This window comes from Coregonus clupeaformis, chromosome 5, assembly GCF_020615455.1.
Source record: "Coregonus clupeaformis isolate EN_2021a chromosome 5, ASM2061545v1, whole genome shotgun sequence".
NCBI lineage: Eukaryota > Metazoa > Chordata > Actinopteri > Salmoniformes > Salmonidae > Coregonus > Coregonus clupeaformis.
The window spans coordinates 20,835,809-20,861,389 of NC_059196.1; the positions used below are offsets into that span (position 1 = coordinate 20,835,809).

The window sequence follows — 25,581 nt, forward strand, 5'->3', positions numbered from 1 at the left end:
AGAATCATTGGTCAAGAAACAGCTACGTTATTTTCTATCTGTAAATTGTATTCATAATGTTAATCGATCCGGATTTAGACCTAAACATAGCACCCCTACGGCTACCATGCCTGTTGTAAATGATATTGCAAATGCCATAGATTATAGAAATAATTGTGCTGCCAGACTTGTCAAAAGCTTTTGATACTGTAGAACATGTTATTCTGTTGAATAAGCTGTCCTTGGCAAGGTTGGTACTGATGCTTGCCGATGGTTTCATAATTATCTCAGTGACAGAACTCAGGCCATCAAGGTAGATGGGGTCAAATCTGAGTTCCTTGAGTTACATAAAGGGGTGCCCCCAAGGTTCGATACTCGGCCGACTACTGTTTACAATCTATATAAATATAATTGGTAATGTTGTAAAAAAATATATAAAAAAATGAATGCAGATGATAGTGTTGTATTCCATTGCTCCATCGGTTGGCCAAGCCTTTTCACATTTGAAGTCTGATTTTCAAGCACTGCAGAGGTCACTATTGGATCTAAAGTTAGTGCTAAATGTAAACAAAACAAAATGCATGCTTTATTCTTGGTTCCATAACCCAGATTTAAATTAATTTGTAATGACTAGTTTGAACGGTACACAAATTGAGCGAGTTCCTTCCTACAAATATCTTGGTATCTGGCTGTCATTTAAAAAACATGTCACTGAGCTGGTGAAGAAGTTTCAGTTCAAGGTTGGTTACTTTTACAGAAACAAAGCACGTCTGACTTTTGTTAATAGGAAGGAAATTGTCTAGGCCACTTTTATGTCTATTTTAGATTATGGCAATATTATCTATATCTACAATTAAATCACTAGATGCTGTTTTCCATTGTGCCCTTAGGTTTATTACTGTGTTTATTTCTGCTTTGTTATTTGCGCGGGCTGCACACACATCTTCAGTCTCTCATTCACAATTTGACAAGCACTTGATAATGCCTCTAATTTCCTGGCAGCATCCCGTTTGTGTGGCCATAATGCCCCCTAAAACAATTAATGCCTTTTGCAGCCAGTGGCCGTTGTGCCCTTGGATTGAATATAATAATTATAATTCCCTTCTCTCGGCTGCGTGCTCCCAAGCACCTCTCACTCATATGGCTCTCTAAGATAGCTCAATTCTTATTAGCCAATGCCCATCACATGATCGGGTCTTTCTCACAGGCTACAAGTGAAGACAGACACATCAGGGACGCAACTGCGCGCATCCTTATCCAATTCCGAGGCGCATATTGAAGATATTGGAAGAACTGTCCACATTGACTTTTCATCAGTCAACAAGATCAGTAGGCCTAACGAACAGCAAAAGCACTAGCCTATCAACTTCTGTACTATGGGGGATAGTAGATTGACATAGGGTCAATCTACTATCCCCCATAGTACAAAAGTGGACCTATTCTGTACGATAAATTAATATTCCAGACATAGTCTGGGACAGTTGTGGGATGCGATAGATCTCAAATTAATACAACCACTAGCATCAAAAAAACGTTTTTAAGCAATGAGGCTGACGCAACAGATCAGAACATTTAGCTTAAAATGTTGATAAACTATTAGGCTATTTTTTCACATTATAAGCAAAGCAATGCGCACACAGAGTAGGCTATAAGTGTGAATGTTCCAAGATGCAATCAATTAGCAGGAAAACACTTTCTCAAAAGTGACCGCAAATGCGATTATGCATGTTATGCTTTTATTATAAAGGTGCATTTTAATGGTGAAAATTATCTTCCCCAAACTTGAAACTCGCGCTGCATATGTATGCCAGTTAGGCTCTACACCGTTGTAAAGCAGATTAATGTGCTTAATTTTAAGAAGTTATTTGGCCACTTTAGTTGTGATACAAACCTTATCAAAACATATAGGCCTATGGGCTAGGCTACATGAGGTGTGCGACTATGATTTTGAAAAAGTTGCAAAAAAAAGGCATGCGTTGTTTCTTGCCTTACTGCACACAAGCTAGGTATCATTCATAAGTGATAATATATCATTCACAAGTGATAGGCTAATATTGTCACCCATCAGACTGTTCTTGATTTAATCTTGTCTTTACATATACTAAATCATATATATATGTTATTTTAATTTAGAATGGACTATTACTATGCACCTGTCTTGAAACAGGGGCAGGGGCAAAAAATACATGTCATCTCTGCACTTAAATAGCGAATGGAGGACGCTTTTCCTGTGGTTCAATTTCATGCCAGCCAGGTAGGCTATACTCCTGTTGTAAAGAGAAGCAATGTGCTTAATATTAGGAAAGTTGAGAAATAAATATGGTAGGCCTAGCCTATAGAAAGCTGATGGGATCCTCCTCTTTTTAATAGAAGCCATCAATCTGTTTTCTCACGCAATTGCATAGCCTATAGAAATGTTGCGCAACATGAGCTCATGGGCTCTCATGAAGTATTTGATTAGATTTTCGATTACATTTGCATTGATGTCAGAGTGATTAGAGGGACAATAGAGTCCAGTTAGCAAGTTTGGTAGCAGTTAGCAAGTTAGCAAGTTTGGTAGGCTACTAATGTCCATCAGCAGCATCAGAGCTTGGAGAAGCCTAATTACCGTGACTAAACGGTCACGTGGAATTTGACTACCGACATGATTCGTGAACGCCGGTGTGGCGGTAATATATCACTGTAACAGCCCTAGTTGGGACTCTTTGTATATAAGGAGTGATGTAAGGAGTGTCACGCCCTGACCTGGAGAGACTGTTATTCTCTAGGTAGTTTGGTCAGGGTGTGAAAATCTATGTATTGTAATTCTATGTTTGGCCGGGTGTGGTTCCCAATCAGAGGCAGCTGTCACTCGTTGTCTCTGATTGGCGATCATACTTAGGCAGCCATTTTTCCTGCCTGGGTTGTGGGATTTTGTTTGTGGTCCTGTTTGGCGTATAGCCCATAGGACTTCACGGTTTCTTTGATTTTGTTATTTTGTCTAGCGTTTATCCTGTTCAATAAACATGTACGCATACCACGCTGCACCTTGGTCTGACCCGTCTCTCAACGATCGTGACAGAAGATCCCACCAAACACGGACCAAGCAGCGTGCCCAGGAGCAGCAGACACCCTGGACACAGGTAGTGGAGCAGAGATCATGGACTTGGGGGGAGATAAGAGAGGATCTGGCCAAGCATATGGAGGCCCTGAAAGGGATGAGGGTGGAGAAGGAGAGAGTAGCCGATAGAGGACCCTGGGCGAAGGAGGAAGCCCAGGCAGGAGAGGAGAAACGGCGACCCAAGAGGACGCGGTCACGAAGAAAGCCCGAGAAGCAGCCCCAATACATTTTTTTGGGGGGGGCACACGGGGTGGTTGGCGGAGCCAGGGTTCAGAGCAGAGCCAACTCCCCGTATTCACGCTAAGAAGCGTGTGACCGTGCAGGCTCCGTGTTATGCGGAGCTACGCACTGTGTCGCCAGTGCGCCGGCACAGTCCAGTGCGTCTTGTGCTAGTGCCACGCACGTGCCGTGCGAAAATGGGCATCCAACCAGGATGGGTTGTGCCAGCTCTACGCTCCAGACCTCCAGTGCGCCTCCACAGTCCGGTACGCCCGTACCTGCTCCCCGCACCAAACCAGTGGTGCGCGTATCCAGTCCGGTACGGCCCGTGCCAGCTCCTCGCACCAAACCAGTGGTGCCTGTCGCCAGCCCGGTACGCCCCGTACCTGCTCCCCGCACCAAACCAGTGGTGCGTGTCTCCAGTCCGGTACGGCCCGTGCCAGCTCCTCGCACCAACCCAGTGGTGCGTGTCTCCAGTCCGGCACGACCCATGCCTGCTCCTCGCACCAGACCAGTGGTGCGTGTTCCCAGTCCAGCTCCGGTCAGCGGCGCCACTCCAGAGCCAGAGCAGTCCGCTCCACCGGGGTCCAGTTCAGCTCCGGTCAGCGGTTCCACTCCGGAGCCAGAGCAGTCCGCTCCACCGGGGTCCAGTTCAGCTCCGGTCAGCGGTTCCCTCTCCAGGGTCGGGGCCTCCCACAACAGGGTCCAGACAGGGCTTGTTGCATCGCGGGAGGATTGCTGATCCAGGCCCAGACGTCAGCCCCTCTCCAGGTTCGGGGTCTCCCACACCAGGGTCCAGAGAGGGCTTGGTGCAGCAGGGGAGGAAGGAGGGGGGAAGCATCGCGCCGAGGTCCAGACCAGACCAGGGGCGCAACGGGGAGGCAGAGAGGGAGAGGTCGTCACGGCCGGAGCCGGATCCGCCTCCGAGGCTGAATGCCCACCCGGACCCTCCCCTAATGAGTCAGGTTGGTGCGGCCTGAGTACGCACCTTTGGGGGGTACTGTCAGGCCTAGCCTAATTGCATAGCCTATAGAAATGTTGCGCAACATGAGCTCATGGGCTCTCATGAAGTATTTGATTAGATTTTCGATTACATTTGCATTGATGTCAGAGTGATTAGAGAGACAATAGAGTCCAGTTAGCAAGTTTGGTAGCAGTTAGCAAGTTTGGTAGGCTACTAATGTCCATCAGCAGCATCAGAGCTTGGAGAAGCCTAATTACCGTGACTAAACGGTCACGTGGAATTTGACTACCGACATGATTCGTGAACGCCGGTGTGGCGGTAATATATCACTGTAACAGCCCTAGTTGGGACTCTTTGTATGTAAGGAGTGTCACGCCCTGACCTGGAGAGACTGTTATTCTCTAGGTAGTTTGGTCAGGGTGTGAAAATCTATGTATTGTAATTCTATGTTTGGCCGGGTGTGGTTCCCAATCAGAGGCAGCTGTCGCTCGTTGTCTCTGATTGGCGATCATACTTAGGCAGCCATTTTTCCTGCCTGTGTTGTGGGATCTTGTTTGTGTTCCTGTTTGGCTTGTTTTGTGTATAGCCCATAGGACTTCACGGTTTCGTTGATTTTGTTATTTTGTCTAGCGTTTATCCTGTTTAATAAACATGTACGCATTCCACGCTGCACCTTGGTCTGACCCGTCTCTCAACGATCGTGACAAGGAGAGAGCAACATTTTCATGTGTTTAGCTACAAAGCAGTTATGCAGAAACTTCCTATGTATCTATCATCATTAATTCAATTTAGACTTACAAATGACCAAACCCGGTCTCAGGCTTGAATAACCCTGGAGGCCCCTTTGGTCTCCACAGAGTTGGGTAAAGCTGCTTTTAGTTTTTTTGTGCCCTTTATGTGGAACAACTTACAGAACTCTCTGAAATTATATCTTCTGGTCTCAGTTGGTCAGTTCAGAGTAATGATCGGAGACCTCTATGTTAATAGATGTGTGTTTTTCTTAATATGTTTTGTAATTTTGTATATTGTATGTGTTTGATGTACACTGCTCAAAAAATAAAGGGAACACTTAAACAACACAATGTATCTCCAAGTCAATCACACTTCTGTGAAATCAAACTGTCCACTTAGGAAGCAACACTGATTGACAATAAATTTCACATGCTGTTGTGCAAATGGAATAGACAACAGGTGGAAATTATAGGCAATTAGCAAGACAAGTGGTTCTGCAGGTGGTGACCACAGACCACTTCTCAGTTCCTATGCTTCCTGGCTGATGTTTTGGTCACTTTTGAATGCTGGCGGTGCTTTCACTCTAGTGGTAGCATGAGACGGAGTCTACAACCCACACAAGTGGCTCAGGTAGTGCAGCTCATCCAGGATGGCACATCAATGCGAGCTGTGGCAAGAAGGTTTGCTGTGTCTGTCAGCGTAGTGTCCAGAGCATGGCGGCGCTACCAGGAGACAGGCCAGTACATCAGGAGACGTGGAGGAGGCCGTAGGAGGGCAACAACCCAGCAGCAGGACCGCTACCTCCGCCTTTGTGCAAGGAGGAGCAGGAGGAGCACTGCCAGAGCCCTGCAAAATGACCTCCAGCAGGCCACACATGTGCATGTGACTCCATGAGGGTGGTATGAGGGCCCGACATCCACAGGTGGGGGTTGTGCTTACAGCCCAACACCGTGCAGGACGTTTGGCATTTGCCAGAGAACACCAAGATTGGCAAATTCGCCACTGGCGCCCTGTGCTCTTCACAGATGAAAGCAGGTTCACACTGAGCACATGTGACAGACGTGACAGAGTCTGGAGACGCCGTGGAGAACGTTCTGCTGCCTGCAACATCCTCCAGCATGACCGGTTTGGCGGTGGGTCAGTCATGGTGTGGGGTGGCATTTCTTTGGGGGGCCGCACAGCCCTCCATGTGCTCGCCAAAGGTAGCCTGACTGCCATTAGGTACCGAGATGAGATCCTCAGACCCCTTGTGAGACCATATGCTGGTGCGGCTGGCCCTGGGTTCCTCCTAATGCAAGACAATGCTAGACCTCATGTGGCTGGAGTGTGTCAGCAGTTCCTGCAAGAGGAAGGCATTGATGCTATGGACTGGCCCGCCCGTTCCCCAGACCTGAATCCAATTGAGCACATTTGGGACATCATGTCTCGCTCCATCCACCAACGCCACGTTGCACCACAGACTGTTCAGGAGTTGGCGGATGCTTTAGTCAAGGTCTGGGAGGAGATCCCTCAGGAGATGTCATACTAGCTTAATAATATAACTTTATAAAGTAGTATAATGTTATTCTTGGAATGGCATATTAATAGCATAAATATAATAATATTGTAATGGGATTTGTTGTTAGTGACGTTTTGTTGTCCTGTCTTGTAGTGGGGGCTACATGAACAACTACTATGAGTTTGTTGGTGTGCGGAGCTGTGGGGACGTGCTGTCCCTGTACGTGTTGATCTGGGTGCTGACCAGCCTCAACCTGGTGGCCTTCTTCCTGGGTATCCTGACCACCGCTGTGCTGGGAAGCATCAAGGACCAGGTGAGAGAGACAGGCTGCGGCTAAAATTACACGCTAATATACTTGTGCAATACTTAAAGGTTTGTGGTGTATAATCAGGAGTCTTGAGCAGTACTTGCAGTTAAATCATATCCAGGTTTTATTCCATATTGTATTAAACTTGGGGAAAGGGGATTTGGAAAAATAATCAAAATCAAGGTGGAATTATCTTGCCCTGCAGGCCTGCTCTTGCCCATGCCAAACATTCTTCTCAGTAGCCCACAGGTGTGTGGCAACAGCTCATTATGAGCGATGTTGGGTGCGGGGCACGGCTCGCCTGTAGTGGCGCTCTCCATTGCTGTGGTGCTGAACCGTCAGCGTATTTCTCCTGCGCTGGCTAGCGGTAGCTGTCCATAGTTCTGAAATACTTTGGTGCGTTATTTACTGTATATAGGCACATTCTCGGGGCTCACAGGTTAACATTGGCTTCGATTAAATTCGTAGCGCTGAAGATCTGAGCTGTAGCGCGATTTAGATTTAAAGGTAATTTTCGATTGAGCCGACATACTGTATTCAGCGTTTACCTTGAATGCAGTCTCTACGAACACGGGAACATTGGCGCTACAGATTGAATCGAGGCCATACTGTTCTTCATTATAGGGACATTTTAGGGAAATTACACTCCAAATTCAAAGTTTCTCAGATGTTTTCAGTTTGTGTAGATCCAGCTGTGTGCCTCGTCAACCTCAAATGAATGTAAAAGATAAGCACAACAAATCTGGAAGTTACACGGTGCTTATCTTTTCCATTTGATAAAGCTGAATATACAAAACAGATGACCTGGGACATGGATTTATCCCAATAGAAGAACTCAAAACATAACTCACTTTAAGTGCACTATACGTGTCTGAGGCCCTATTCCCTATATAGTGCACAACTTTTCAAATCAAATCAAATCAAATCAAATTGTATTGGTCACATGCGCCGAATACAACAGGTGCAGACATTGCAGTGAAATGCTTACTTACAGCCCTTAACCAACAGTGCATTTATTTTAAACAAAAAAAGTAAGAATAAAACAACAACAACAAAAAAGTGTTGAGAAAAAAAGAGCAGAAGTAAAATAAAGTGACAGTAGGGAGGCTATATATACAGTAAAATAAAGTGACAGTAGGGAGGCTATATATACAGGGGGGTACCGTTGCAGAGTCAATGTGCGGGGGCACGGCTAGTTGAGGTAGTTGAGGTAATATGTACATGTGGGTAGAGTTAAAGTGACTATGCATAAATACTTAACAGAGTAGCAGCAGCGTAAAAAGGATGGGGTGGGGGGGCAGTGCAAATAGTCCGGGTAGCCATGATTAGCTGTTCAGGAGTCTTATGGCTTGGGGGTAGAAGCTGTTGAGAAGTCTTTTGGACCTAGACTTAGCACTTTTGACCCGAGTGATGAAGGATCTAGAGTATGGGTTCCTTTAAGTGAGTGGAGGCGAATCGCATAACTGTTGCTTGACTGCACCTATAGTGCTATTGATGAGACTGGTGTTGATACAGTAGAGTACAGTGAGTCCATACACGGTGTACCGTATCTAGCTGTGTTCCAGAGGAGTGGAGGAGCCTGTGTCAAGGACTAACACAGCAAGAGATAGGAGTTGTGTAGAGTAGCAGAGGTATCAAATTACAGGCAATCTCCCAGACGATGTATCAGGATGACTCCAAAGGACATATGGTGTCAAGATGGAACAGTGTGAGCCGGTAGGGGTGTGGGCTGGGGCGCTGTTAAACTTTACGAGACGTTCTTCTGCTATCATTGTTCTTCTGCTATGAAATCATCCAAAAACTGTCAGTGTTTGTTTTAGCCTGCCTGGAGTGCCAGATGTGCAGGGTTTATAGTTGTGGAACTATTTTATCAGTCCATTAAGCCAGGCAAGCTCAATCAAGCACAGATCAAGTATTTACAATTATTTCAAATAGTTTTTTAACCCAGATCTGTCTGCTATCATATCCGAGCAAAGCTTGAAGGAGTGGATGGTGGTTGGGAAAGGCATATTCATACCTTTTCCGATGATCAAATCGAATACAAAAGTGTGTATTTTAGTGTCCCGGCAATCCAGATTCTAAATGTCACGACTCACTTAAGAGGAAAGAGATATCTCTCTGGCGATCATCCTATGTTAAATGTCCCCAGCAGAAACAGAACAGCTAACCGGCCCTGATTGAATTAGAAGAAGGGGCATATGTTCTGTGTTGTTGGGAGACACAGCAGGGCATAGCCCAGGAAGACACACATCAACGTCAGAGATAATTGTTTCTTAGAAATCTGAGATCCCCCCTCCACCTCCCTGATATCCAGCACAACCCTTAATGTGTGTGTGTATTTTGTGATTTAAAAAAAAATCTGAATACACACAAGAGGATCACAACACACCAAATTGTGTTTGTGTGTGTCTCTCTTTGTGTGTGTGTGTTTGACAGAGGAGCAGCTCAATGACCCTGTCGTCATCTCATCTCTCCGAGGGGGGATGTCTCTCCTCCCCCACTGCCCCCCTGCTGATGGACAACACCAACACAGGACACCAACACCTCTACCCGGTCAGTCACACCCCTCCACTCCTGTTAGTATTGGAACAGATAAGAGCAAAACCCACTGGCTAAGTGTATAAGCAAACACATCTCTCACAGATATTGAATACATCAAAAAACTACATCCACATGAAATGCATGATAAACACACCATAAAACCTATTTATTGCAAAACACAATGATAAAATTGCTGGTTCCACTGAATCTTCATTGTTGAAGTGACTGTTACTGTAATAAGTGTGTCCCTATCCCACAGGTCAGGCTCATGACCCACATTTGCTGTTTCCATATAATGAATCTGACCCATTTCTCTGCTATGGTTTTACTAGATCAATTAAGCCCTAGACCGAAACAGAGGTTGTAGAAATTAATCATTGCCGTCCTGGAAAAACCTTGTATCTTCTTGTAACCGTTTAGATTGTATTTTTTTTATACACAAAGTGTAGTAGTCATTCCCTTTCATGTGCAGTGAAAGTTTAATGACTTTAAGACCAATCAAAGTCACTCAAAACACCTTGTGAATATCTGTGACTATGGTAATAGATCTGAAAAAATATTTCAAAAATCAATTTATGAAAAGTCAACTTTTTGGAGATACAAGGCTCTATTTGAATAAACCTAATGCAATGGTAAATCTGGCAATAGCGTTATAGGTTTGGGGGGTGTCAGATTTAAAAAAACTTTTTCACAACCAGAATTATGGCCGCAGTAGATGGCGGTGGCGTGAAAGGGCTGAGTTATGATTACTAAACAAGTTGTGGGTGTGTCGAGGCTTGGCCACTCACTGGCCACTCAGGAAAAAATGGTAATGTCCAATAAAATAAAAACGGGAATGTCTGTTGACTTAACCAATTGCGTTACCGCTAAGACCAGCTTTTGGTGAGTCTTAAATATCACCAGTAGCGCTGCTTGAATTTGGCACATTGGTGCACGTTTTTAAGGACAAACCTCAAATATCTCCATGCCTCCCACCTCAGCGCAAGCAGGCTAATATATACGACAGGTAAAATACCAAAACTGGTGCAAGGGTTGAAAAATAGCAGCGCTGGCTTTTACAAGTCGAAATTGCCAAAGAGCATACAGTGCCTTGCAAAAGTATTCATCCCCCTTGGAGTTTTTCCTATTTTGTTGCATTACAACCTGTAATTTAAATTGATTTTATTTGGATTTCATGTAATGGACGTACACAAATTTGTCAAAATTGGTGAAGTGAAATGACAAAAATTACTTGTTTCAGAAAATTCAAAAAAATAAATAACGGAAAAGTGGTGCGTGCATATGTATTCACCCCCTTTGCTATGAAGCCCCTAAATAAGATCTGGTGCAACCAATTAACTTCAGAAGTCACAAAATTAGTTAAATAAAGTTCACCTGTGTGCAATCTAAGTGTCATATGATCTGTCACATGATCTCAGTATATATACACCTGTTCTGAAAGGCCCCAGAGTCTGCAACACCACTAAGCAAGGGGCACCACCAAGCAAGCGGCACCATGAAGACCAAGGAGCTCTCCAAACAGGTCAGGGACAAAGTTGTGGAGAAGTACAGACCAGGGTTGGGATATAAAAAAATATCCGAAACTTTGAACATCCCACGGAGCACCATTAAATCCATTATTAAAAAATTGAAAGAATATGGCACCACAACAAACCTGCCAAGAGAGGGCCGCCCACCAAAACTCACAGACCAGGCAAGGAGGGCATTAATCAGAGAGGCAACAAAGAGACCAAAGATAACCCTAAAGGAGCTGCAAAGCTCCACAGCGGAGATTGGAGTATCTGTCCATAGGATCACTTTAAGCCGTACACTCCACAGAGTTGGGCTTTACGGAAGAGTGGCCAGAAAAAAGCCATTGCTTAAAGAAAAAAATAAGCAAACACGTTTGGCATGTGGGAGACTCCCCAAACATATGGAAGAAGGTACTCTGGTCAGATGAGACAAAAATTGAGCTTTTTGGCCATCAAGGAAAACGCTATGTCTGGCGCAAACCCAACACCTCTCATCACCCCGAGAACACCATCCCCACAGTGAAGCATGATGGTGGTAGCATCATGCTGTGGGGATGTTTTTCATCGGCAGGGACTGGGAAACTGGTCAGAATTGAAGGATTGATGGAGGGCGCTAAATACAGGGAAATTCTTGAGATTTGAGACTGGGACGGAGGTTCACCTTCCAGCAGGACAATGACCCTAAGCATACTGCTAAAGCAACACTCGAGTGGTTTAAGGGGAAACATTTAAATGTCTTGGAATGGCCTAGTCAAAGCCCAGACCTCAACCCAATTGAGATTCTGTGTTATGACTTAAAGATTGCTGTACACCAACGGAACCCATCCAACTTGAAGGAGCTGGAGCAGTTTTGCCTTGAAGAATGGGCAAAAATCCCAGTGGCTAGATGTGCCAAGCTTATAGAGACATACTCCAAGAGACTTGCAGCTGTAATTGCTGCAAAAGGTGGCTCTACAAAGTATTGACTTTGGGGGAGAATAGTTAAGCATGCTCTAGTTTTCTGTTTTTTTTGTGTCTTATTTCTTGTTTGTTTCACCCCCCCAAAAAAATGGATCTTCAAAGTGGTAGGCATGTTGTGTAAATCAAATGATGCAAACCCCCCAAAAATATATTTTAATTCCAGGTTGTAAGGCAACAAAATAGGAAAAATGCCAAGGGGGGTGAATACTTTCGCAAGCCACTGTACGTTTGACACTAGCGCTGCCTTAACGCCAGACGAAAATAGAGCCCAAAAGTTTTTTCCAGGTCACCAAAGATGTATTTCAACAACAACCTCTGTTTCGGTCTTGAGGTTAAGTAGTCCTGTTACTGGTAGTTGGTCTATTAAAACCATAGGAGAGAGAAAGGGGTGAGATACTGTACATTGGATGGAAACTCACAGATGTTCTGGGAGGACTCAGCTCCCTCTGCCATCCCATATTGGGGCTCCCGAGTGGCGCAGTGGTCTAAGGCACTGCATCTCAGTGCTTGAGGTGTCACTACAGACCCCCTGGTTTGATTCCAGGCTGTATCACAACCGGCCGTGATTGGGAGTCCCATAGGGCGGCGCACAATTGGCCCATCGTCGTCCAGGTTTGGCCGGTGTAGGCCGTCATTGTAAATAAGAATTTGTTCTTAACTGACTTGCCTAGTTAAATAAAGGTAAAATAAAATAAAAATACAAATATTGCCCTGCTGCCCTCCCCTTCCTCTGCCCACCGTTTACCTTACCCGCGTTATTAAAACGGAGCTTTGCGACTACTGGCTGCTAGAAATGAAAATCTGTAGTGGACCGAGTGGCGCAGCGGTCTAAGGCAGTGCTAGAGGCGTCACTACAGACCCAGGTTCTATCCCGGGCTGTATCACAACCGGCCGTGATCGGGAGCCCCATAGGGCGGCGAACAATTGGCCCAGTGTCGTGAGGGTTTGGCCGGGTAGGCCGTCATTGTAAATAAGAATTTGTTCTTAACTGACTTGCCTAGTTAAATAAAGGTTAAATAAAAAATAGAAAGACAGAGAGCACCAAGTAGCCCTAGTAGATCATGCCAGGTGCATGCCTCAGCAGAGCTAACAAGAACAGCCTCCAACCAATAAACCCCCAGAAAACAAGAACTTGTCTTTGAAACATTAGACCTACCTGGAATCTATTTTATTTGAAATCTTTTTTTTTGCTTATCCACTCAAACAGGTGATGATCAAAGTCTGCTATTTGTAATTATTCCCAAGTAGAGTGTAGTTACAAATGGAACAAAATACTTTTCCGCTCTTTGCCCAGCCGAATCAAACTAAGCTTTGTTTGTATTGTGTTTATTTGGCATCTATTACGTTAATTTGCTCATTCACTCAAACTGGTGATGGTTTTCAATTAAAAGTCTGTTTGTAACTATTCTTTACCTAGAATTAGAGTGTAGTTATAAATGGAAGAAATTAGCAAATGGAACAATACTGTTTAGCTGAATCCAACTAAGCTTTGTGTTTTCTGTTCTGTCTTTCAGAGAGCCTCCCTATACTTTGCCCCAGCGGCGGGGGCGGAGTTCCCTCAGAGTGATCCGTCAGTACCCCCACGTCCGGACCCCAACCCCCCTCCCTTTGCCCCGCTCTATAACCTGCTGCCCTACAAACCACAGAGCTTTTCAGTCTGAATGAACCTCCCTATTCCAGCGTTCCATTGCTAACTTGTCACACAACTAGGGCCAGGAGTTTCCTCCAGACACTCCTGGCCCTAGACATGACAGTCACATGACATCCAGGGGATCTGTATTTTGGAGTTTGTTTTAGAATAGTTGTTGGGTATGGTGTAAAATGTCTGTATATGAAATGTAAATATGTTGAGCTATTTCGATTGATTTGTCCAAAAAAATGTATGGTTTATGATGTGCATTTTATAAACTAGTGAAAAGGCTAATTATTTAAGACCTTTTGTGAAATGTATAGTTTGACAAAATAACTGTACTTTTTATACTACATCTTAAACTCAACTGTATCTGCTAATAAAGTAATAACAAATAATGTTAAGTCTTTTTTTTCTGATCAAATGAACTTATGGACACAGACAGCCATACTGTTCTAGGTTCTGCCATGCTGCCCACTCACACTCATTTTCATTAGATATACTGCTTGATGTTGCCTGCCTGGCCTCTTCATTGCCTTAACATTGTTTACCTTTGGTCTCACTAGTAACCTACTCCAGGATGATTTCATTTGGGCCCTAAACTCATTAAGTAATAAGAACTTTGTTGTTTCTTTGAACCCAATAGGCATAGAGGGGGATGTGTATGGAAATATCAAGTCCCTGGCCAGACAATGCATACCTCACAAACTGAAACTTCTGTGTGGTTTTTCTTCCTTCTATAAACATGATGTTTGCAATGTGCTTCCCCTGGTTACAGAAACACAAGAAGGGTACAGAGCTGAGACAATTCCTCAACATTCCCCAAGGTGTCCCCTCCAACTGACAGACAGACATACTCACACACACTTCTTTATTTCAAGAAGCGAAGACACATTCACAAAACTTTCCACTTGTGAGGGCTAAAAACCAATAAACCCAAAATCCAAATGTAATTTGCTTGCACAATTCCACTTGAAACAATTAGGTGGAAATGTACAAGACAGAAGATGGATGGAGTAATTATCTGGTTTTTTTCATCACCAGGGGTTGAAGAATTTCGCAGGGCAGAAATAAACCACAAGAACATTGGCTTTCTCAGGCAACTGTGAAAACCTGGGTTCAAATACTATTTGAAAAATGTCAAATACTTTGCACGTTTGCTTTAGCCTGCCTGGAGTGCCAGATGGGCAGGTTTTGCACCTTTGCGACTATTCTTTTGGTTCCATTGCACCAGACAAGCTCAATCAAGCTCAACTAAAGCATTTTAAATTATTTACATTTGTATTTGAATCCAAGTCTGCAACTGGATGTGAGAGCTTCTGTCTGGTAAGAAGATGAGCTCCTTGTGTTTTGGTATTCATGCCACTCTCATGTCAATGAAGATTATAGAATAACTGTTCTGTCCAAGGCTCTTCTGTCTTGCTTTAGTTAGTTTCATAGGAAGTATAAGGTAATACAGAGAGATAAAACTTGCATCTCATCCATACAGTACATTAACAAATGGTTCAGGAACTTATCAGTGTGAGAAAGAATACAATGTTTTTTGACCATCTGGACAGCTTTGGATGAAATTACAAGACATATGTAAAAAAATGCAATGCTACTCAAATAGCTATAAAAAGCAGCAAATGCTTTATTGCCATTCTCACCGACTTAACAAGAGTGGACATGGTAATTCAGCTGTACTGTTTAGCTTTACCTCATTATAGGAGAATTCTGCTGGAAATATGCAGCAAATAAAGTGAAATGTTACGGTTTTGCATTGACGTACCAAAGTTTGCCAAAAATGTATACAAAACGATCTACACAAAGAAAACCTTCTCTTGTCCTTCAAATGAACCCTCACTTGTCAGATATGCTTCAAAACAAATACAATTAGAACAATTAGAAAATACAATTTCTGCAGTAACATGTGTTACAGCTTGTTGCATAGATAGCCATATGAGACAGAGTAAAACGTTGAGAGACAGACAATGGCCAAACAGTAAACAGTGGCTTAAGTGGTCTTATGTAGCATTATGTAGTCTTATAAGCAGTGTCGTGTGTAACTGCGGCTCCTTTTCTTCCCATCTCGGACGTCGAGTGCGGCAGGGCAGCTGTGAGAGCGGACATCCCCATGTTTGACCTCTGCCAGGTCAAGGTCGACATTGACACCCTGGATCTTGGCCTGGAGACAGCCGTGGAAGCTGGACACACCTTCTGGACACACTCAAAGCTCAGACAGAGGCCTCGTTCAAGTGATTGAATTGTGCATCCTTCCTTCCTCCCTTCATCAAAGTAATCACTGATTAGACATTACTGGACAGATGAAAGCCACGTAGGGCGGTCCTTGCAAGCATAATTTAAAGGAGGAAGGAAGAATGCACAATTCAATCACTTGAACGGGGCCTCTCTCTGACCTTTGACTGTGTCCAGAGGGTGTGTCCAGCTTTCACCCTTTTTTTTATTGGTTATATGTCGCCACATGACCTGGAAGCATATGGTCATTCTGGGGTGAAATGTGGAAAATTAGCTCATCTGATTTGTGAGGTGATCCAGGAAACATAGCGAGATGAAAATACTGGAGAGGAGATGTGGATTGAAATTATGCAAAGTGGGAGGACAATTAGTAGTGGACAATAAATGGAGAGGAGATAGAGAGAATGATACTGGGACATGCTATGTGGGAAAGAATGAAAAAATAAGAATGAGGTGAAACGAAGGTGGGAGAGAGCTGGAAATAAGGGGAAAGATTGAGGGTGAGAGAGTGAGGGAAGAGTAGAATAGTAAAAAGGTGTGATGGGTCTGCACTTAAAAATATGTTGCATAAAGCTTGCTTCATTTTTGATGTTATTATTTTCACTGCATCAGGGATAGCGTACACAGATGTTTCGGCTTTGCGGCCTTCTTAAGTGTGTAAGAGTAGAATAGTGAAAGAGTAGGAGGAATAGGATCAGTTGTTGTGGGAAGACAGCACGAATAGGATTGGAAGAGAAAAGTCTCTGGCCTAAAGTAGTGCACTTTGTAGAGAATAGGGTGTCATTTGAGACTCAATGCTCACCTGGTCCGCCCCCCAAGTACACCATGCTCCCTGGTTGGCTCAACACTCTCTTCAGGAGCTCGTAGTCCCAATCGGTCAACTTCATGGTTGCCTTGGTTACGCCCATGCCAATCACCAGCTGGCCTCACCTGCAGCTGCAGGAACTGACTCTCACCTGAGCAGAGGGCCTGGGTGTAGCTGTGTGACCAGAATAGAGTCCCCCTCAAACGCAGCATCAGTTCCTAGGGCACAGGAAACACAAACGATGGATGAATCCAAACTTATCCAGGAGAGATTTGCATTATATCACCCCATAAGGCTGTGTTTGGATAGGGATTGGAGGTAATGCTTCATTTGGGTTTAAAAAGGATCTCCATTGGTCTGTAAAAATTGTCAACATTGTCATTTGGAAACAAATTTCATAAAGAGAGGCAGCGGATGCCAGATCAACAATCGGTATCAACAGAACAATCTGCAACAGGAAAAAGCAACACATCTGTTTGTGCCCTAGATAGACGTAAAAGGTCAAAGTCAGGGTTTGTTCCACACAGCACAAAGAATGTGTGTTGAAGTCCAACAGAGATCTGTTCACATAGATATTTGGGGGGATTTCCAGTAGCTAAATCATCTTAAAGTATGGCATACTGACAGTGACATAATTTGAACAAAGCCTCTTTCGGAAAGTTTGACCTCTTCATGCTTGTCATTTTGCATGACATCACAACATGTGAGCATTGGGCTAATCAAGTCAGTTCCCAGACTCTATGGAGGCAGGAGTGTGTGTGTGTGTGACTTGTTTGCGACCTGCTGCTGTGTGAATGTGTGTGTGTGTGTCTGTGGGAGTGTGCGTGCGTGCGTGTGTATTTGAGTGACCTGTGTAAATTTGTGTGTGAATGAGCGTGTATGAGTGTGTATCTGTGTGTGTGCGTGTGTTGGCCATCTAATAATAATAATAATATGCCATTTAGCAGACGCTTTTGTCCAAAGCGACTTACAGTCATGTGTGCATATATTTTTACGTATGGGTGGTCCCGGAGATCGAACCCACTACCCTCTCTTTGCCACCACATCTCTTTGCCATCTCTTTGCCATCTCTTTGCCATTTGTTAGGATTTGACATTGTGCCATTCTTAAAGATCATAAGCATTTCCAAAGCAGTAATAGTGAAGGAATGACAGAAGATAGAGACTATAACATAACAAAGAGCTGGTCCAGATCAGTTGGGTCGTGAGGCTGTATAGTTCCGGTGTGTTACCTGTGAAGGGTGGTTGAGTTTCAAGGAGAGGATGTAGTCGTTCTACGAGGATGAAGAGAAAGCCTCTGCCTAAAACTGTTCTGAGAGCTAGCTCCACAGAGAGTCCAGTCTGCACCATCTGGCTCAGCTGAAGAGTTTCCCAGCAGCACTGCAGACACAAAGACAAACATCACATACATATCACTCTGCACCCTAACCCGTGCACTTCCTTGTTCATACAACCATGCAGTGTTCCTTTTACAGACCATTTAATGTCTTCACGCTTTTTACGTTACTGACAAAATAAGGAAAGCACCTGATCCAAGTACTTAAACTTCAGCTTCAGATGTTATTGAAGTAATGAAAAGAATGAAATACCATGGGACAGTAGCTACAGTATGGGAGCATGTGAGACTCTCTGTGGAGACGGCAGGCAGCCTAGCAGTGAGAGCGTTGGGCTAGTAATCGAAAGGTCACTGGTTCGAATCCCTGAGCAGGCAAGGTGGAAAATCTGTCGATGTGCCCTTGATCAAAGCACTTAACCTTAATTGCTCCTGCTCCTATTAGTCACTCTGGATAAGAGCATCCTCTAAATTATGTAAATGAAATGGGAGTTAACCAGGGATCCATTCTTAAAGTGGTAGGTTTACACATTTTTTACCAATCTTAATTGTTTTCTTCCCGCGAGAGAAGTTCTGTGTTCCGCTTAGAATTTAAATACAGGCTCTATGGAAAAGATGCATGGAATGGGAGAATGAAAACCATGACAAAAAATAGTTGGAAACTTCTTTACCAAAATCTTTCATTCTAAGTCAAACAAGTATTTTGGAGTGATATTGTTGACAATATTGCAATATTTAAGATTTTGAAACAGAACTGTTTCCAACATTTTTCAGTCCCAAGTTTTCATTGTTTAATTTTAAGACCAAAAAATACTTATATTAAGGTAAACTACCCCTAAATGTTTCCAAGGACCTAAAATATAGGGACCAGAATTTTTCCCTGTCAGGGTGCGTGATCAGAAAAAAATCCTGTCCCTTGTCATGTGACGGGGAACTGAGGTGGCCTACCTAGAGGGTTGAAGCCAACAGAGCCGACTCTAGGAAAGTAGGACCCAGCACCTCTGCACCTTGGAATCCTGCAGGGTCCACTCCAGGATGCTCGAGTTCTGTCTGACCCAGTCCCAGTTCCGCATGCAGCCATCCAGAGGAGTGTTCAGCTAGACAGACAGACAGACAGAGGAAATGGTATAGAAAAACAAGCCCCATGTGATTGCCCTTCACTACATAGCGCTGCTCTTTCTTGTTTTTATTGTTTTTATTTGTCCATTGCAAAATAGTCTAATTCAGAGGGACAGTGGGTGCGTTCGAAGAACAGACACGTGCTGTTTGTGTAGGGTATAAAATACAATATTAAAATGATATGAACTACAGTTCATGCTCTCTCAGGAGTTGAACTCTGAGCTCTGCTTTGATCCTGTTGTTCTTATCATGGTGAGAAAGTTGGTGTCAGAAAACTGTCTCAGGCTGTGCGGTCCAGCTGGGAAAATCATTATTGGTGTTGGCAAGAGCACAGTGGTTATCATTGCACACAGATTAGAGAAGCAAATCTCACGTTATGAGAACCAGACAGATCCCTGGTTAACTCCCATCTCCACAGACAGTCTCACTATCTTTCATATACAGTGGGGGAAAAAAGTATTTAGTCAGCCACCAATTGTGCAAGTTCTCCCACTTAAAAAGATGAGAGAGGCCTGTAATTTTCATCATAGGTACACGTCAACTATGACAGACAAAATTAGATTTTTTTTCTCCAGACAATCACATTGTAGGATTTTTTATGAATTTATTTGCAAATTATGGTGGAAAATAAGTATTTGGACACCTACAAACAAGCAAGATTTCTGGCTCTCACAGACCTGTAACTTCTTCTTTAAGAGGCTCCTCTGTCCTCCACTCGTTACCTGTATTAATGGCACCTGTTTGAACTTGTTATCAGTATAAAATACACCTGTCCACAACCTCAAACAGTCACACTCCAAACTCCACTATGGCCAAGACCAAAGAGCTGTCAAAGGACACCAGAAACAAAATTGTAGACCTGCACCAGGCTGGGAAGACTGAATCTGCAATAGGTAAGCAGCTTGGTTTGAAGAAATCAACTGTGGGAGCAATTATTAGGAAATGGAAGACATACAAGACCACTGATAATCCCCCTCGATCTGGGGCTCCACGCAAGATCTCACCCCGTGGGGTCAAAATGATCACAAGAACGGTGAGCAAAATCCCAGAACCACACAGGGGGACCTAGTGAATGACCTGCAAAGAGCTGGGACCAAAGTAACAAAGCCTACCATCAGTAACACACTACGCCGCCAGGGACTCAAATCCTGCAGTGCCAGACGTGTCCCCCTGCTTAAGCCAGTACATGTCCAGGCCCGTCTGAAGTTTGCTAGAGTGCATTTGGATGATCCAGAAGAGGATTGGGAGAATGTCATATGGTCAGATGAAACCAAAATATAACTTTTTTGGTAAAAACTCAACTCGTCGTGTTTGGAGGACAAAGAATGCTGAGTTGCATCCAAATAACACCATACCTACTGTGAAGCATGGGGGTGGAAACATCATGCTTTGGGGCTGTTTTTCTGCAAAGGGACCAGGATGACTGATCCGTGTAAAGGAAAGAATGAATGGGGCCATGTATCGTGAGATTTTGAGTGAAAACCTCCTTCCATCAGCAAGGGCATTGAAGATGAAACGTGGCTGGGTCTTTCAGCATGACAATGATCCCAAATACACCGCCCGGGCAACGAAGGAGTGGCTTCGTAAGAAGCATTTCAAGGTCCTGGAGTGGCCTAGCCAGTCTCCAGATCTCAACCCCATAGAAAATCTTTGGAGGGAGTTGAAAGTCCGTGTTGCCCAGCAACAGCCCCAAAACATCACTGCTCTAGAGGAGATCTGCATGGAGGAATGGGCCAAAATACCAGCAACAGTGTGAAAACCTTGTGAAGACTTACAGAAAAAACGTTTGACCTGTGTCATTGCCAACAAAGGGTATATAACAAAGTATTGAGAAACTTTTGTTATTGACCAAATACTTATTTTCCACCATAATTTGCAAATAAATTCATAAAAAATCCTAACATGATTTTCTGGAGAAAAAAAATCTAATTTTGTCTGTCATAGTTGACGTGTACCTATGATGAAAATTACAGGCCACTCTCATCTTTTTAAGTGGGAGAACTTGCACAATTGGTGGCTGACTAAATACTTTTTCCCCCACTGTAGTTAGTGTCCAACTAGCAAGGCTTCAATGTTCTACCCTATGCCCTTCCTCTTCTGCAACCCAGGCTGTCCCAAATGGCACCCTATTCCATTTATAGGTCAAAAGTAGTACACTACATAGGGAATAGGGTGTAATTTGGGAAGCAACCCCAGTGTACTTATTACAATGGTTCCCAAGCCCTCTGCAGACACACATTTTCCTCCAAAAACCTCTCTTCACATTTGACAACTACCCCTTCACTCTCTCTCTTAATGTCCCACCACACTCCCACCCCATCTGCAACCCTACGTTTTTATTACTATTGCTCCTAACCATGGAATGTAAAGGTCCTAACCTTTACTGTGCAGACCCAAACTCCCTTCAAAAACCTCTCACAACATGCTAGCACTACCCCGCCCTTCTACACCTTTATTATCTCTCACCCCCACCTCCAGCCTGTCTGTAACCCTGCTGTGTCCCTGTTATGTCCTAACACCTCTCCAGACACACATTCCTTCCCATGGGTCCTCTCACATGCTTCCATTCTACTCCCTGTCAGTCAGGTGGGGGGTAACAAGACTTAGACTCACCCCCAGGGTAACTCGGCTATCTGGGATCAGGTCTCTGATGGAGATTCTCAGGACGCCGTTGCCTATCTCAGCTCTCACATTGGTATTTGATCACTAATACATAGCCCATGTGGGTATTATATTGTATTGACATTGTTATTACATGGCCCACATGGTTATTACACTGCTATTGCATGGCTATCACAGGTAACTGACAAAATAATGGAAACACTTGACTAAATGAGAGATATAAAGTATATTGAAAGCAGTTGCTTCCACACAGGTGTGGTTCCTGAGTTAATTAAGCAATTAACATCCCATCATGCATAAAAATGCTGGGCAGGCTATTATTTTGGCTACCATGGCTATGCCTCCATAGGATGACAATGCCCCCATCCACAGGGCACCAATGGTCACTGAATGGTTTGATGAGCATGAAAACAATGTAAACCATATGCCATGGCTGTCTCAGTCACCAGATCTCAACCCAATAGCAGAGGTGCATAAAGATGGCGGCCCCCATGCACTTACCACAAATATCTCTTATTGTACATTATCCATTTCTCTTTTTCTTGTGTGTTCATTAGCACAGTAAACATGATCCCAATTTTAGTTTCAAGACGCTGGCAATCAGAAAAAATGAAAAAGTAGATTGTGCTGATTTATTGGCACATTGAACAATATTTGCGCGCCATAGTTTAAAAACTCAGTGGATAGTGAATTCTGACATCAGCACGTTCGCCATTGAACACTTATGGGAGATGCTGGAGCGCGCCAGAGACAGCGTTTTCCACCACAATCAACAAAACACCAAATAATGGAATTTCTCGTGGAAGAATGGTGTCACATCCCTCCAATAGAGTTCCAAACACATGTATAATCTATGCCAAGGTGCATTGAAGCTGTCGTGGTGGTCCTACACCCTATTAAGACACTTTATGTTGGTGTTTCCTTTATTTTGTCAGTTACCTGTACATTATCCACATGGTAATTATGTTATTATGGTTATAACATAGCCTACTGTCACAAAGTCATTTAGAGGATACGGTTCAGGACCTCACCTTTTTCCACTCCCCGTCACTGATCTTGGGCCCAGAGGTGACGAGGACCTGTCTGTCCCCGCGGCTCGTCTGGATGCTCAGGTTCCCACGGACCACCGCCAGCAGGAAGTAGTTCTGCTGCCCGCCCATGTCCCAGAAGAATATCACCCCCTACGGGTCCAGAGTATGCAGCTCAAACTCAAAGCTACAGATGGACAGACAGAGACAGACATGTCAAAACACAGTAATCATCATAACAGCATTGCATCTTATTGAGTTATACATTGAGTGTACAAAAAACTGCTCTTTCCAAGACATAGACTGACCAGGTGAATCCACGTGAAAGCTATGATCCTTTATTGATGTAACTTGTTAAATCCACTTCAATCCGTGTAGATGAAAGGGAGGAGACAGGTTAAAGAAGGATTTGTATGTCTTGAGACAATTGAGACATGGATTGTGTTAAGGTGTTCTTAATTTTTTGGACACTCAGTGTATGTAAATGAGAGACTATGTGGGACCTGGTTCAGTCAGTGTGGTTCAGCCGGATGTGCCCTGGCTGGTTAAATGTTTTGAAAGGGGAGTGCTCAGTGGTGTCATGATCTCTATAGCCTACCTGGTCAACTCTGTGACCTTGTAGTCCAGAATGGGGACATTCCCCACAAAGCTCTTCCCAGTGTAGAAGAGTTGTGAGGATCTGGACTCGACAAAAGACTAGCATTCCGGTGATGGCTATGGGGTTAAAACAACACAAAAATACTGTTCATGTAGGCAAAAACTGTGATGATAGGAAAGCTAGCTAAACCAACATGAGTGACATTTAAATAACCAAACAATTTCTAACAATTGCTGCACTAATTAGATGGAGGAAAAAACCTGTGCATGTGTATGTGTTTGTGTACTCACAGTAACTGTGTTAGCAGGGTTGGGTAGGTTAGTTTATTAATGTAATCCGTTATGGTTACTAGTTACCTGTCCAAGAATCAGTAACCTAATGTTTAGATTACCCAAATTTAGTAATGTAATCTGATTACTTTGTTACTTTTGTATTACTTTCCCCTTAAGAGGCATTAGAAGACAAAAAAGATCCATCAAACGCATTTGGTGTGTCATCCTAGTGGTCTCTGATTTGTGGTCTGACTCGCTCAGGTGGAACAAACTTAAACTTGCACCCTTTTTCAATGCTGAATTGAATGTCATTGAGAAATCAGAAAAGCGTCACGTATTTTTTCGCAAACATCCTTTCTGAATTTAGAAGTAATCCAAGAAGTAATCATCTACTTTTTCAAAAGTATCTGTAATCTGATTAAAATATTTTTGCTGGTAACGTAACTGATTCCGTTTTGTAATCAGATTACATGCAATCAGTTACTCCCCAACCCTGTGTGTTAGAGAGTAGAACCATATAGTAAAATAACGTCATTGTTTCGCCTCTTACCTCGTATCCGTTAAAGTGTTGGATGAACCCACATCCCTAGGGTCAGCAGTGCCACCACAAACCTCTTCAATGCAAACATAATCTACTTCCGTCTACTCCTTTTCACTGTCCTTTGGGGTGCTTGATTCTCTTAACCAGACGTTCCTTGTGGGGTTTATGTTATATGCTCTTGTCTCAAGTCCGATTCTTTGGTCCTGGTCCTTCGTCTGGCCCTCTAAGCTATGTACTGGGCTGGAGCATCAGCTGATGAGGCAAGAGGTACGGAGAGGCTGAGAAGTCTTGAGAAATTGGTCTCTTTCCCAGAGTTTCGCAAACCTGGCCATGGCAGACACAACAGCAGATAAGGATGGAGATGAGCCAACAAAATAAACCATGATGGGGAGGTCAATGTCTGGGTCAAGGAGGTGTGTGTGTGTTTGTGTGTGTCAGATAGTGTCCAAACTACAGAGATGCTATTATGTAATTCTTTGGTCCAAACACAGAGAGGGAACACTGTCACTTTTTTAAGTAATTGCGCTTGGCAAGTTCAATTTTAAAAAGCACTTGAATCTCAACGGTCTATTTAACAAATTGGTTTGGCTGACAGAAAAAGGATGGCTCAGTAGAAACATGAAGTCATTTCCAAATCCATAAGTCATGCTGTGGCATCATAAAGAGATTTGTTCTACATGTTTTTTATATTACATGCTTCCTTTCATTTGAAAAGCAAGACTGGTATCAATCTGCAGGGGCAGGGTCGACTGTGTAAACTGCAGGTGGATATTGAGAAGTCTCACACTATGTGGTCGACATCTAAGTAACACATCAAAGCAATGTCTGATAATATGGACGAAACAAATGAAAAAACGTAGCCAGCATATGTTCTGACTTAAATCTTCGGACTTAAAGTCAGTCAGTTCCAACTTTGTTGTGTAAAGAGAATGGTCTGATGAAAGAACGGTCTTTGTCTTCACATAGATAAATGTATTAAGATTTACTTTTTGGTCACGGAAGTTATCAAAAGTGAGAGTCCAATATGTGCCTTCAGGAGAATGCAGCTGGTGCATGAAAAAGGTACCAGTGCTAAAGAGTAACTTATGCTGTTGTGCACATGGGCAGTCCTCGGTTAAGAGGACAGGGGAGGCGGGCTGTCACACTATTCCTCCTCTCGCCCTCTTCTTCTTAATCTACAGCAGGGCCATCCAAAGTGGGGCCTACGGGCCAAACATGGCCCCCGACAAAATTTGATTTTGCTTGCCAGTCTTCCAGAATGATCTTATATATTGATAAACAATGTTTTTTTAGGGGTTTCCAAGCCCAAAAATGTGGGCACCCCTGATCTACACACTGATTTATGAATGTACATTACAGTATATCCAAAAGCTAGAGAAAATCTAGGGGAAGAGATTTAAATCCAACATGCCACAGATGTTCTTCAAGTCATTCTTACTGAGACGAGTCCACTGAAGTGACATCAGAGGCAATTACTGGGAAGGAAAAAATAGCTTTAATGGTTTGCGGATGATTAGTTGTTCCATGTGAAGTGCTGCCAATAGTAAACCCATTTCCCAAACTGAATTAAACTGTTTATACATCT

General features: G+C 43.6%; 1 protein-coding gene and 1 pseudogene across 2 annotated transcripts in view; one reads left to right on the forward strand and one right to left on the reverse strand.

Annotated features, from left to right (window-relative positions):
• The window catches only part of LOC121564564 (transmembrane protein 255B), a 45,160-nt gene extending 31,340 nt beyond the window's left edge, over nucleotides 1-13,820 (forward strand). The window contains exons 7-9 of one of the 2 annotated variants that reach the window (XM_041875835.2): nucleotides 6,646-6,805; nucleotides 9,236-9,352; nucleotides 13,326-13,820. In XM_041875835.2, the coding sequence (XP_041731769.2) occupies nucleotides 6,646-6,805; nucleotides 9,236-9,352; nucleotides 13,326-13,472 (424 nt within the window). In that variant the 3' untranslated portion in view covers nucleotides 13,473-13,820. The remainder of the gene's footprint in view (nucleotides 1-6,645; nucleotides 6,806-9,235; nucleotides 9,353-13,325) is intronic. The other variant, XM_045215786.1, reaches the window with a different exon arrangement.
• A 1,033-nt stretch (nucleotides 13,821-14,853) lies between these two features.
• On the reverse strand, nucleotides 14,854-24,277 carry LOC121564577 (annotated as a pseudogene).
• Nucleotides 24,278-25,581: the final 1,304 nt, after the last annotated feature.